The sequence below is a fragment of the Neodiprion fabricii genome, chromosome 4 (assembly GCF_021155785.1).
Source record: "Neodiprion fabricii isolate iyNeoFabr1 chromosome 4, iyNeoFabr1.1, whole genome shotgun sequence".
NCBI lineage: Eukaryota > Metazoa > Arthropoda > Insecta > Hymenoptera > Diprionidae > Neodiprion > Neodiprion fabricii.
Genome location: NC_060242.1, coordinates 23,278,825 through 23,293,439, shown reverse-complemented (window position 1 = coordinate 23,293,439; position 14,615 = coordinate 23,278,825). Strand labels below are relative to the sequence as shown.

The 14,615-nt window shown below is 36.7% G+C and overlaps 1 protein-coding gene across 4 annotated transcripts in view; it reads left to right on the top strand.

Annotated features, from left to right (window-relative positions):
• LOC124180178 (carcinine transporter-like) overlaps positions 1-14,615 on the top strand; it is a 34,739-nt gene that overhangs the window by 12,049 nt on the left and 8,075 nt on the right. Inside the window, exons 2-3 of one of the 4 annotated variants that reach the window (XM_046565332.1) lie at positions 7,485-7,560; positions 11,917-12,172. In XM_046565332.1, coding sequence (XP_046421288.1) covers positions 11,925-12,172 — 248 coding nt within the window. In that variant the 5' untranslated portion in view covers positions 7,485-7,560; positions 11,917-11,924. Of the gene's footprint in view, positions 1-7,068; positions 7,561-11,896; positions 12,173-14,615 lie in introns of those variants that run through there. The other 3 variants (XM_046565331.1, XM_046565333.1, XM_046565334.1) reach the window with 3 other exon arrangements.

Genomic DNA, 14,615 nt, shown 5'->3' with positions numbered 1-14,615 from the left:
CACCCTCAAAATAAGACATTAATATTTACTCATAGACGCATCGTTATCATAGAGCACTTAAAGCAATGTTGACTCGATACCATCAGCTTCTCTGGATAGCAAAAGGCGGCGCTGAGTTCACAGGTTTTCATTTACTTCTTACAGCTTACAGCTTTCATTCATCTCACTCCTGGACGTGACACAGTATTTATAATAAACGAATCGAGCAATTAAACACAATCATTTTATTGTACTCAACTTAATTAATAGATCAATAAATGGAAAGCCTAACCGGCATATAATTAAACGAAATAAATTCAAACACACGTGTGTCATTGTGGTGGAAAATTCCAGACGAACATTTAAGGTAGGCCAGACTTTCCATGGTTGTTAGATGAGATGGTCCACCATTGATAACGCGGGCTGCGCGTAAAGTGAGCTCCACATACTATCAAGACATCAATAGACTCACCCGAGTGATAAATTTTGAAAAAAAAGTAACTTCCCATAAGTTTCAATTACAAAAACCCTTACAACACGAAAATCTACATCGCCCAAACCAAATGTAAATACATCTGGACCTCGTACACGTGTATGTGTTGTAGCGCCAGGCGCGAAATAAGTTCAAAATCGAGTCCGCGTAACACGAAAAAAACGGGCGGAAGGGGGGAAGATGCCCAACTCGCAAAAAGCTACACTTGACGTGACGGAGTCAAGGATCACCTCGTGAGTGCGTGAATTTGGAATACAATCTGTAAGAATCACGGTATTCATCGACATCCAGATAATTAAATCACATTGTTACCCATAAATCTACAGTGTATCCAGATTATTTTGTGGTTCTTGTGCGGTGTTATCCGGTATCTCGTAGTTTCGTTCGGAGCTAGGTAAGTAAAATCGCACCCGATCTGGCGCCCAAAGAAGGACGGTGAGAAAAGCTTCGTTCCGCACTATTGTAGTTTAGGCCCGATTGGTGCCCCTTTTGCGCCTTCGAGCACTCGCCTCTCGATTGCGGGGAGGGTGTTTTGTCACAGTATATATTCCTTGATTTTGCCAGAAATTTCACACAGCGACGACGTATGGAATTTAATGAATTACTTGCTATAAATGGTTTGATCATGTTATACATTCATGCCTCCGGAAATACTTCAAGTTATCTCTCGATCGTTGAAACTGTAAATGACTTGCAGTAGCTTTCAACTGGCTTACAAGCTGCTGCTCCACTGTTTGCTCATCAAATACGAGATCTTTGTACAACGATCTAACTATATTGTGCTTCGTACGTAGGCGAGTTTCGTTATCACTGTGTCGATGACAGTGAAAAAGTTTAAGTGGAAAAAAATCTCTGCTGTTCATTATACGAGTAGCGCGGAATGTGGAAATTGACGATAAGTTTTTCCTACCTTTTAAGTGTGAGCTAATTTCGTTCTTGTCCACTTTTTTCCACATTTTAAATATTTTTTATTTAGGTTTCATTACTTACTCGTACTTTTTGTAATAGACAGTATTAATAGTAATATTGTTAATCAACAATACATCAATATTATTACTAATCAGTAACGAGTTTTATTATTTTTTACCGCTTGAGTATAGATTCAGATTTACTTCAGCGTCAACAAGGATGGAGATTTCAATGACTACCATCCGTTTTTTAAACTTGAAACGTGTTCCCCTGAATTCCTTTTTTGTGTTTGGTTTATTTGAGAATCGATGAAACTTAGAACTTTTTTCTAAAAAGAGTAACAAGATGCACGACAAATTATCCTATAAAGGGGTTTAAAATTGTATTCGGTTGAATACTTCGCAAGCTGTCGGAGGCCATCTCGAACGGTCGGCAGAATTTCACGTGTCCTTTTACGATATGGCGACTCATATATAAACAAAAGCTTAGATAACGGTGTTAAATTTCAACTAAATGTTAAAAAATCTAGCAGATTCGTTCTACTTCACTTTATGGTGGCTCAGTTTATTCAAAGGACTATTTTCTAGGAAGTCATTAAAACACTTGTTCATAATGTTGGCATCGTCAAATATTTGATTCCCCAACGTTTCACCGATATTGATTACAATGAATTAATAGTAGTATTAAATTGATTTCTGGAAAAGAAATAAAAATATATTCGATGACGTTATAGAAAGTCTTTAGAATAAACGGTACCATCGTAGAGTGAATTGAACGAATTTATAAGTACCAGATTGTTTATCGGTTAAGCGATTCGAAATGAAGCGTTGATATTTTATCTCGTAATAACATCGATGCAACGTAGCGGTTTTCGTCCGACCTCCTTATACAGGATCTAGGAATCCCCGCATTAAAAAAAAAAAAAAAAAAAAATGGTAAAAACACTGCCAAGTTCTCCGAACGAAAGACTGCAATTAGGAGGGAATTCGAACCGGGAACGCTCGCTTTGCGACTTACGCACTTCAACCGTTACAACCTGCCTGCTCGGCAACTGACACAACTTTCTATGTTATTTATTCGCATCTTTGACCATCTGATCGTTACCTTGCTCCGATGACGCACGAGGATAAAAAATTTAAAGATCAGCGATCCTGAATGTGCATGCCTCCAGATAATATAACAAACTAGCGCGATGATCTTGGAAACGGCTGGATGAAAAAATTTTAAGCTTACAGGATTTTACAATCAAATGATGGGTATGAAAAATTGCCATGTCCCGTTTAATTTGAACTTGCGATTCTACCGGAAACGAATCGGTTTTCAGTGTTTAATCGACACACCTACACTTTTTCCTCCTTATTACCTTTTCTAAATAAATGAATATTATTTAAAGAATTATTTATAGATTTTTTGTCTTTCAGAAGTTTTTTTTTCCAACTTTGCTTCAAAACTTTCTCATTTGGCTGCCAAGTTCAATCTTTTTCAGATTTTTCAATCGCCAGTTTTTCAGATCGTCCCGGAAGTTTGTCGATCAAACCGACAGACTCTTCCCTTGTCACGGCGATGAAAAGTATTGCAATCATAATGCAAATTGACGCCCAACCCGAAAAGGCCGAGTATGCCTCCTCGTTACGCAACATGTTATTCAACATAAAGTTGAGTTGATGTCGCTTATCGATGTTGCTACCTATCTTAGGAAAGTTATTTACAAAGTGTATTATTACCTCAAACCTTGAAACTCGTTTCATTTTTATCAAAATTTTGCCTTTGGATCACGTAACGTAACTTCACTTTCAAGTATCGCGATGAAATATATTTTTCACACCATTTCGTGCTTTCATGTTTCTACATAAAATTTAGAATCCCTGTGAACAACACAATGTAAGCCTTAACTTTTAGGGACACGTATATCTCATAAATAATATGTTCGCTAGCTAAAATAAGTCCATCGTGGGTTACAGTTCTTTCGTTAAATCCTCTGTTAAAATTTTAAATTTGCATTTTGCATTATTTGCCGACTGATTTGGTCCTAAGTTTTGCGTATGAAAAGATATAAACGTCAGTTTTATTATGCACAAAGAACTCCGCAATAATCTTACGGGAGTTGGGTTTCAGCGAAACCGTCTGGATTTTTGACGTGTTACAGATCTTGGCATCCTGAACAAAAATCTCCATGGGCACGACATTCCGCTATGAATAGTTTGGGCACCAGAAAAATGTTCATCTTACTACGCGAGACTCGTTGAATATTAAAAAGTTTCGATTTCCGTAAATATGTCCTCGATGTATCGAAGTTCTCTACATGAAACACTTTTCCCATGCGAGGAGCTTTCTTCAGCGAATACCACTATGCGGAATAGTCACAAAGTCGTCTTAACTTTCATTGCCCGATATTACCGTATGATCCACTTTCGCCGATTCCGTGATAATGCCACCTTAAGTGCGACAAGTTCAGAAAAAATTCTACACAATGGATAAATGGAGATTACCTGCATCAGCCCAAGGTCTATGGCATATTGCTACCGATCGTTGCTTGGCGTTGCTTACGACGGTCCATCGAAACAGTGACAATGTCATGTTCCAAGAAGACAGAGTCACGGCAATACTCGCACGAATGCCTTATTCCATCGAGCAGTAAGTCGATAAGTGTATCGGTCAGTACCGGCAGGCCAACGGTTTACTGCCCGTTGAAATTTACCGGATGACAATCACTTCGCCTCTATAACTGGCAGAACAAAGGCAAGCCACAACGACACTTTGCTAGCATTTGGCCGTCATGCCAGTCCTGTGTTTCCCAGGATGAATTCCTACCGAAGGTCGTAGTAACAAAGCGGAAATAAAAGCAACAACGAAAAATCTACTAACGCGACGAAGAGGGATACAAGGCTGGAAATTAGTGTAAATACATGTCTTATTACATACGATCGTTGCCGTCAGGTGAAGCCTGACATTGATCTCAAGGGAGGGCTGCTTGACCCTCGTATTCGATTGGATACGTTCACATCCGATCGGCGTCGAACCCGGATGACTTTCCTGTCGCACTTGCTTATTGGGGTACGGATAGGCAGTCGAATCTCTTGCAATCCGATGAAAAAAAAAAAATTCTATTTTAGTTCAATCTCGCAGATGTGTTAAAGGCGAGTTTTGTTGGCAAGTTTCGTTTACTTTTCCTCTATCGCCATATATTGGCTTTGGTCGAGAATAAATTTTTCTAATTTCAATGAATATTGACGAGTTCTGATATCTGTTATACAACAAAACAGGTTTTTGGAAAAGTCTGTCTGTTTGTTCGCCTCGAAAAACTCGAACGACGATTTCGGAAATGGTCGGATAAAAAATTCTAAAATTTACACGATTTTACTATTCAAATAATGGGCATCAAAAATTGCTAGGTTTTAATTTTTTTCAACGAATATTTCTTACGAAGAAAATCGAATTTCGATCAATTTTAACCACTCCGTCACAGTTTGTATGATGTTGATAAAAGGTATGCAAATTACTATGCAGCAAATAAAATAATGCAGTACGAAACAATTATGATATAATCAATTGATTTGTCAAGTGATAAAAAGTCCGAAGAATACTGTTTTCACGGCTTGTTTATTCGTGTTTCGATTGGCTGCTGTTTTTTTTTTTTTTCATACACCACGAGAAATTTTATTCTGCGGCTATCTGTATCAGTCACAAAAAAAAAAAAAATTAAAAAAATGATAACTTTGCAGCCAAATGAGATAATTCAATTTTATTTACGCATACCGGAAGAGAAGAAAGTGAACGTAAGCTTCGGGGAAGAAATATGGCGATATAATTTGCAATCGTTATCAACAAAACCTCCAGGTCTGTCTGAAAAATACTCGGCGCCAGTTTTTCGATGCGCAGAGTTTCGCAGCGTAGTGACGACGGAAAGCCTTTCGGGTGACAAAGCCGAGGGTGAAGATCAAAGTTTTTTTCACGTGACAGGGCCGTTTTTATCATGTCAATAGTTTCGCGGTACCAGGCTCTTAAAAATTCGGCCGTGTCCGTGAAATCTGCGTCTACGTAAGCTGGGTCAACTTGAACGAGGCTGTCGGTAAACGGTTTTTTATGCGGCTACACTTGTTTATGCTTTAAAATAGCTATGTTTGTTTGGTCGTGAAAAATCATAAGATACACGACACCTTGTATGCAGCTGGCTTACGTTTTACGGCTGATTGCGAGGGTTGAGCTACTTTTAGAATAACCGAAGGACTGATAAGACCAAAATACGCGAATAAACGTGTAAACGAATCGTTGAATATTTTGGAGTTGCAACTCAGAAGCTGGAATTGCAAGGGACTTGTTTGAATTATCACGAGATAAGGGCAAAGATTAAGCTTGTTTGATACCAACGAGAAGCAAAAGATATCAGACGTTTCGAGACAGGAAAGTAAACATATGAAAATAATATATTTACACGTATGCACATAGATGTAATCACACGCTAAGCGACGAGGCATTGTACAGTAACTGTTGCAACAACAAAGTCCAAGATTGGCAAATTAAGGCGCGAATCCAAATGACATGGAAATACGGGTACCCTGGTTTCCTGATCTGGTTCTCATAGGCATTGATATTTCATGAAAGCAAAACATGGATCATTCATTACATTCGTAAGCTAGGAAGACATGTTGAAAAAAAAGTAATAAAATTGAAAGTACAGTAATCGTGGACGAAAGCTCAATGGCAAAAAAATGTCAAATTGAAAAGAAATCCCAAAATCAATTCAACCAATAAGCCAATGAAATAAGAATTCATTACCTACTAAAATATGGTAACAAAATTTTCGCAAGTACAGTATCGCTTGAATGAGGGGAAAAAAAAAATCCAAAACAATGTACGATACTTACATTTGTTGAAATTACGAAACTTTTCAAATATTGTGTAAATTCTTGCGGAGAAAAAGCTCCTTAGATTGCAGCACAATGAGTTTTGAATTGAGTTTACTTGCGAGCCAACTCCCTAATATTCACGAAACTTCAATAACTACTTGTTCTTGGCAAAACCGATGAATGAGAATTTTTTTGACGTTCTCAGCTTCGCTTAATCGTCTTTAGGAAAGGTGGTAGAACCTCCTTAATTGCTTGGTTACACATATTAGTTATTCGAAATAACATAATATGCCTTTAGAAGCGTGAATCATCGAGTGATGAATTGTTTAATTAATTACCGATGCAACAAAACAGTCGATCTAGATTTATCCGCGACACGAAGACATTCCGTTCGCAATTCACGTCGCTTACGTAAATAATTTTGCGAAGTTAAGCAGAAATAAAATGTTGACCCCGCACGAGACTTCGCGATATGCGTAGCACGTTTACAGAGAGGTGGTTGGTATTTCCTTGTCAGCGATCTGGCGCTTTTTTTTCCTTTTGTTCCATAAAAGACGAATATCCTCGTGTACGTACGCAATGGTATAACTTAATCGTGACGTAAGACAACGCGAATCGCCATGTGCGCCATAGAGAACGTCTGCGTAACGCATCCAGGCAGCAGTCCAAGTAAAACCCAGGCGTTAAGCGTCATCGAATTTCAAACAAAACAAGTAAAATCCCCGTGGCGAGTATCTTACTGACGTCACGGGTAACCGGTACACCACGTGACTAATCGACTCGGTGAATGAGCGGAGGGGCAAGGTTGTATAAAGACTGTGGAGTCGTGAATTCAACAGTTCCCTCAATTCATTTGCGATGCAGCCTATAAATAATTTCACCTCAGTTTGGCCGATTCGTTCGTAACCGCGGTTTTGGCGACAAGAGTCATTGTTGTGAGTTCCTGAACAATCGTTACTCCTGAATGTACTTTGCGCCTTTCTAGGGTATTGTTTGAACATTTGTATTACACCTCGTCTCGGCTGTTAATTGGATATTACCGTAATGACGTGATTTGTAAGGCTCTTGATCGAGACTCAAAACGTGTACGAAGAATAAGTAAACAAACGAACGAATTGATTTATTTTAAATAAAATTATTGTAAATAAATGAATGAGTTGGTCAATTTTTAAATTCATTGACAAATATAATAAAACAGTAAATTGATAAGTGACTATAGTCGTGATAATTTTATCAACAAACCCGTTATATTCGAGGATTTCAAGAGCAAGTTACTAGAGAGCAAACCTTTGGTTGCATCAACGCTTGAAGTCAGTCGCAGGTTAACGAAGTGTGAGTATTTATTCTCTGAGAAAAATTTTGCTTTTTTAAAAAAAAAACAATTTTTAAACGCATTTTGTAGAAAATTGACTCGTGGGAGAACAATATTGTGTTGTAAATACCAAAATTGATGAATAAATTGTTTCACAATCACGAAAAATATGTCATTGAAAAAAATATACTTAAAAATACGAAATGTCGATTTTAATTCAGTCCATTTGATGAAATAATAGTTTTTTTATGGTATTATGAAAATATCAAATACCCTCTGGTAGATTCAACTAAATTGCTTCACACACTTCACTGAATGTATTCGGTGGATAAAGAGTGGTCAAATTTACAAGATCGTGAGAGCTACTAATTGATCGACGCTATCAGAAAATATGTTACATCGTAAATCTACAAAAACATTTGTCGAAGTGGTAAAATATTCTGTAATGCATGAAAAATTCTTTCTCGCAAGCGAAGTAAAATATAAAGTGTTGTTAATATGGGTTCCAGTCATTAGTGTAATCAACAGAATTAAATCATTCGTTAGATGACGTACAAGGACTTGTAGTTAAGAGAGTAAGCTAAAGACAATGTCATGCCATCTATTTAATTAATTTTCTAAACAGTGTAAATTGACTGAATTGTATGATATTTTTGTTTTCATATCAGTCAGCTATGCGAGTAAAGAATAGCAATCGTCGTTGGTGTAATTTTCATTCCGGTACAATCATTTATTAATCGAATTCAACATAATTACTATAATTGTACAATATTAGCGCAAATCATGAAAATACGTGCGTAAAATCTTCATTTCATTCCGATGATATTTCTTTGCACCTACGTCAATGTAGTCAGTTTATCTTGAGTTGTTTATACGATAGAATTCGTCTGTCACAAATAATTTAGTCTCAACTAATGATTTCGAATTTTGTGTCAATTGTTTGAACACTGTATGACAAATTTTATTGCAGTCACACGCGAGAAGACTGACACGGTTCAACGAACGGTTATTCAAGTCCTAAATTAATTACATCTAACAACACGTGACTCTTCTTGAGCTTCATTATATCTTTTATTGTACTAGAACAGAGAGAAGAAGTTGATAAAAACTTTGTTTAGTCAGAACAACATTGCAGAGCTCATTTCACGTTTACTAGATTCTGAAAATGTACTTCATGGAAAATTAAGACAGTCAGTCATTGGATGATTGTGATTATTTTGTATGCCGAGCATAATAATGCTACGTTTTGCGTATTCGTTATCTATCAGACAACTCTATTCGTTATTTCTTATCAATTAACTAACAATTTTTGTTACATGCTTCCGCGTGTCACTCTGGTGTCTTTTTCCCGATAGAAATATACAGAGACAAATTTATGAAAGTGTAGTCTCTCTGTATGTGTTTCGATGGAATAAATTATGTAAAGGAAAAAAGCCATCGAACAATTTTCAAGACAAAATTAAAACTATGGGACGTGATTTAGTTAATGGCTATGAGCAGATCGATGTGACGTCCAATTCCGAGAATTCAACGTCACTAGAATCCGGTTGAAGCGATGCTTTCCCGTATATATACATATGTGTTTCTGCTTTGCGCTGAATGTCAGATGCCGAACCATCAAAACATTCTATTTTGTTACAAGAGAGTTCAAATTAGAGGAGAATTAGCGAAGTAAAAAACTGACATACTGATATTACGTTAGACAACGAAAGGCTACAATCGAAATTGTTAAACTATTTACTTTGTCAGGTAACAATTAACTAATACCACCTTTTCACGACATTTCAGTTCACTTGAAATAGTAGATTTTTGTCACGAATTATTATACTTCCGCACGCTTTTAACCGTAAGCCTTCAAAAAATAGGTCTCATCTGTTTGTTCAGACAATAAATTAATTGTTAATTAGATTCTAGAACTTCGTTCATACCAGAATTTTGCAGGTTTGGAATAAGCAAAGTAGAATGATCAGATATATCAAGTATTGCGAGAATGCAATTTGATAGCGTAATGGACCTCCAAAAACGTGACTCTCAAAAAAAAAAAAAACAAAAACCGGTTTTCGAACATCATCCCACTGGCATTATTATTGGTCAACTGAAGTTGAGTTCAAGTTAAAGCGTGGCATTGTCGCAGAAATAAATTTTCGGCGATTAATCGTTAACGAATGGATTTGTTCTTGAAACAAAACAAATCGCGATAAGTGTAACTATGCCTCATTCGTTAGACGCGTTCGCGTTTTGGATTTGAGCGAGGTCATTCGTGCAGATAATGGGACTATCGAATGAACATTTGCGACGTGCATAATTGCGGCCTTTCAATTCGACTTGTCACTTTTTTTCACGCTTACACGTCTCTGCTACAGTACGCCAGACTGGTGAAGATAGGCTCGCAAATTTCAGAATGTACAATCGTCATCATCGTTATCATGAATATTGTACAAACTGCCTCGCTCATCATTGATAATTTGACGTGCCCAGTAATTCGGATTTGTTCAGAATAGTTTCAATCTGCACTGCCCAATGCGAGGCTGTGTTGATAATATAATTCACAACAATAAATAAACATAAGTAACCGTATGAATGAGAGTGTTTCGGAATCCAATAATGATGAAAGGAGCGGATCGCTTATATACACATTTTTTGGTCGTCTCAAATACTGAACGACATATGGGTATAAATAGTTGGAATTACAGCGTGCTATGAAATTTTTTTTAACCTTGTAGGAATTATAAAATATTGTGATACCGGTAACTATGAGGTGTGATTATAGATGTCAATATGACATTGTCTGGTTATTCCAACGTCAAGTCTGTGTGTTCAGTTGACTACATTTGTCAGTTAACCAAGCCGTCAACATCAATTTATTGTTGCACGAACGTCGGAACATCGCTGTTGTAAAGAAATATAGCACAAGTGACCGTAATCAAAAAGAGTAGTATATTTATAGGTGCTGAGTTTTCTGGTTTCAGCGACTAAACTCATTGCGGTAGGAAATTTAATTAGCTGAGGAAATTTCTGTCAGTGTTTACCTTTTACGATGAAGTAAATATTCCGCATTATAAAAGTATATTCGCGTTTGATAAGACAAGACAAACAAAAAGATATTGTAGATTACGCTTAGGTTTATTGTCGTAGGTTTACGAGAAGACTTTTGTCAAATACTACACATCACCGATGCTAAAACGGTGCAGTCGGAGCAATTTTACATGCATTGCCGAGTACAAAATATAATATATCCAAAGTTCTCTTACAGCAAGAATAATGCCAAAAACGTAGTCTCGTAATTGAACCACCACATATAGCGAGAATACGTTTCTATTGGTTCATTAGTCAAGCTGCGCTGTAATACGCCTAATTGCTTACACCACGTGTACAACATAAGCGTACCAATGTAATCCTGATTGGAAATAGGTAGTAATTACTCGATGAATATTTCACTCCGATTAATAATATCGCGTTCAACCCTTGAATCGACGGTTGTTAGTCTGAAGGGTATGAATTGTTGCTTTGATAAAAATATTTTATCTATCTTTTTATGCTCTGCATAATTGCATTGATCTGTTTAATAAACTGCACAACTTATCTAAATAGAACATCAACTCGAGATTTACCCAATACGTAAAAAAGCTTTTGATTGCACTGACTGGCATGTCGTTCGGATAGTCTGACTTGCATAAATTCATATTGACTATGTTTCCTTATCATGTACCCGCATGTGTACTAAGAGTTCAATGTTTTACGGATCTGTTGTCGCGTCTAGGTATAAAGGACTTCATTGAACATTATTGAAATATTCATGGAATGAGGGATTCTATCCGTAGACTAGGTAATGTTTGGTTGCTCGGGGTGTCGAGGGAAGAATTTAAATACGGTTATCCTTGGGTAAATTTTTGTAACCAGTGCACAACAAATAATCCGGTAGCTTTTTCATCGGTTGAAATGGTTTAATACACAATTCGATAAGACACAAGACTCCCATTAGCGTAAACGTTCTTGACAGTCTTTAGTCAGTTTTCAAATTTTTATTCGGGAACTCTTGCGATCACGTCTTTCAACAGAAAAAGAATTCTCATACAATTTTTTATTCATTCTGAAAACTATAAACTTGAAGAATATGGGAGAGGAATTCGTGTTGAAGTCACAGGCAGGGATTGATTTCTCTCAAATGCTGATCGGATTTTGATTGCTTATTTTTCGATTTTTGCAACCGTTTCAGAAGATTTTAATGAAGTTCGATGAAAACTCGTCTTTGTTGTTAAAATTTTTTTCAACTATATTGCGATTCGACAAATTTTTCCTTGACACTCTGCGAGACTTCTGAGGATTTTTTTTATTTGCAGACAAATTTTTTTATAGTTTGTATTTTTGTTTTTCAGGCATAAAAATGACGGTTGCTGTTGAGCCCTCAAAGGTGGAAGATGGAAAACGGTCGAAAATCGAAAATTTCGACGACATCTTGCCTTACATCGGAGAAGCCGGCCGATATCAATGGCTACTCTTTATTCTGTTATTGCCTTTCACCGTCGTTTACGCTTTCCTCTACTTTACTCAATTCTTCCTCACCCTTACACCGGAACAATATTGGTGTAAAGTGCCCGAACTTGATGGCTGGAATCTCACCGACCACGAGAAGTAAGTGCAATGTAATTATACAAATAACTGATCAGCTATCTAGGCAAATAAACCGCAATGAAAAACAATTGACACTGTTATCATCCGAGTGCGATATTTTCTACTCGACTTCAATTGAAATTCATTATAAACTCGTTTATTATAATACAACGAAAACACTTACATTTAATCAACAGCCCAATAATCTTGCATCCAAAATTTATTTCGTGACCTCTAATGCGAACGAGTTAATAATCGAGAATATTTTCAAAGAAGAATTATTTATTAGTTACATGCTATAATATAATGAAAGCACAATTCTTCCAAATAGTCAAAATCGTGTTAAAGAATGGAGATAAAAATGTTTTTTGCTACTTTTTTATTTATATATTCATTTATGTAGACTCTGAACACTTGTTTAGCTTAAAAATTGAGCGGCATCGGATTATTGCCATTGTGAAAAAATCTTCAATTCCATCTTCTACAAGAATCACGAAAACGATCAGTGTATGTAAAAAGACGGGTATTTCGTCGAGATATTCGATTCAACATAATTGTTAGCAGGAACCGGATATTTTAGAAAATGTTAATAATAAACATGCAAATGTCATACGGTGTCAGAGATAAATATAAGCAAAGACGTCTGCTCGAGTCCGTTACATGTGTATATTATATTCCTGCGGCGGATAGCAGGTTTCTTCGAAAAGTATTTCGTCGAGGAGTTTTTATAAGGAAATACGTAGCGTTCCTGTATCGAGAAAGTCACGCGGTTTCGTAAAACTAGTTAGAGATACACTGAAAGCATAGATTGTTTGAACGAAGCGAATATTTTGGTGCGGTTAGCGAAATCTTTCCTTTTTCAAATCAACTGTACACGGAGAGAAACATCTGAGAAAAATTACCCTGCTGTTACTAATCGTGATGTAAAAGACACCTAGTGCAGTTTTTATTGATGCATGTTACAAAAATTATGCGTTTTTATGAAAAAAATTACTGCCTTGCTTAGAAACTACGTATTTCGGCAGCACAAAATTTGAAATGTGACGAGGCATTTTTCTGATGCAGCACGCTAAAAACTGCATTAGGTGTCTTTTACATCACGATTATAGTAACAGCAGGGTAATTTTTCTCACATTTTTCTCTCCGTGTACGTAGGTACAAAGTAATTTGTCTCACCGAACCTTCTTTTGGCCCAAGAAAAAATCCGAATTTCGGCTGATCCGGGAAAATCTGTTTTCACACCAATAACTTATCATGCAGCCGAATAGTGCGTTGTGTTACGAGGGCGAAAAGTGTGCGGTTTCTGATAAGTCTGATATTTTAAGCGAGTGCACACGAGTACCAATGTGACGCAACGTGAGCCAATCTGATCAGCGCTGAATCACATGAGTCAGATATCGCCAATCCACACGTGTATCACACGCTGTTTTTTCTGTCACCTGTGACGGAAAGTTTTATTTGAGAGGCAACGAAGGTATCACAGATATCGGGTAAAATTGGGGTTCGCTAATTTACGCTCAATGACACAATGCGTAAAACCGATTTATTCGACGTTGCGCATGCGTCAAAGAAATCCCTACAATGTAAAATATGTCATATCGCTCCTGCGCATGAGCCAAAGTCGATTTACCGCACTGTTCAAGAATGGCGTATTTTACACACGATTCACAGGCTTCCAAAATCGAGATTTCCGAGCAGGCATTGGAAAAAAATATATTCTCGCAGTCTCCAAGGAAATGTTTTGTTCTAACAAACAAGTATCTTAGGCAGGCAAGTCCTGTAAATCCAGTATGTTAATCGCTGAATGCGCGATAGATTATCAGGAATGCAATATTCTTTCATTTCAAACCGTAATAAACAATTCTTGCGAGTTACAAAAAAAGAGGTTCGAAAGGTACCTACTATGGACTATCCAATATTATGTTGTCATATTATTATAAAATAAAAATATGTATAATATAATATAAAAACTATAACGATCTGTAAATAACATAGTAAATTATAAATACGTAGAGTGTGTTGTATGTAGTGTGCGTAGAGCATTACCTTTGTTGCAAGATATTTGTCGTAAAAACATTGGATTTCTCGTTGCAAAATCTACGCCATTGTATTTTTAAAAAAGTAGATAATATCTTATAGCTGCTTGTGCCAATTTTTTCTCCGATGTTAACGCCGTTTTTAAGCATTGAATATGTTGACCACGTAAGTTGCGGGCTTATATTTTATCGCCATCGCATCAAAATATGCCGGTAAAACCGATTTCAAAGATGAATTTGCGCTTTTGGACGTTCTCTATTCCATGCGTGCTTTGCAAGTGGATTCATAAATTTCTTTTCATTTGTCCGGTAACAACTAACACGTAACCTTTTCCGCTGATTCGCGTATATCCGATGGCATAGATCGACAATAACTGTTACTTTTATATAGCTTTACAGGTAAAAAAATACGAGTTTTTCATGCCTGT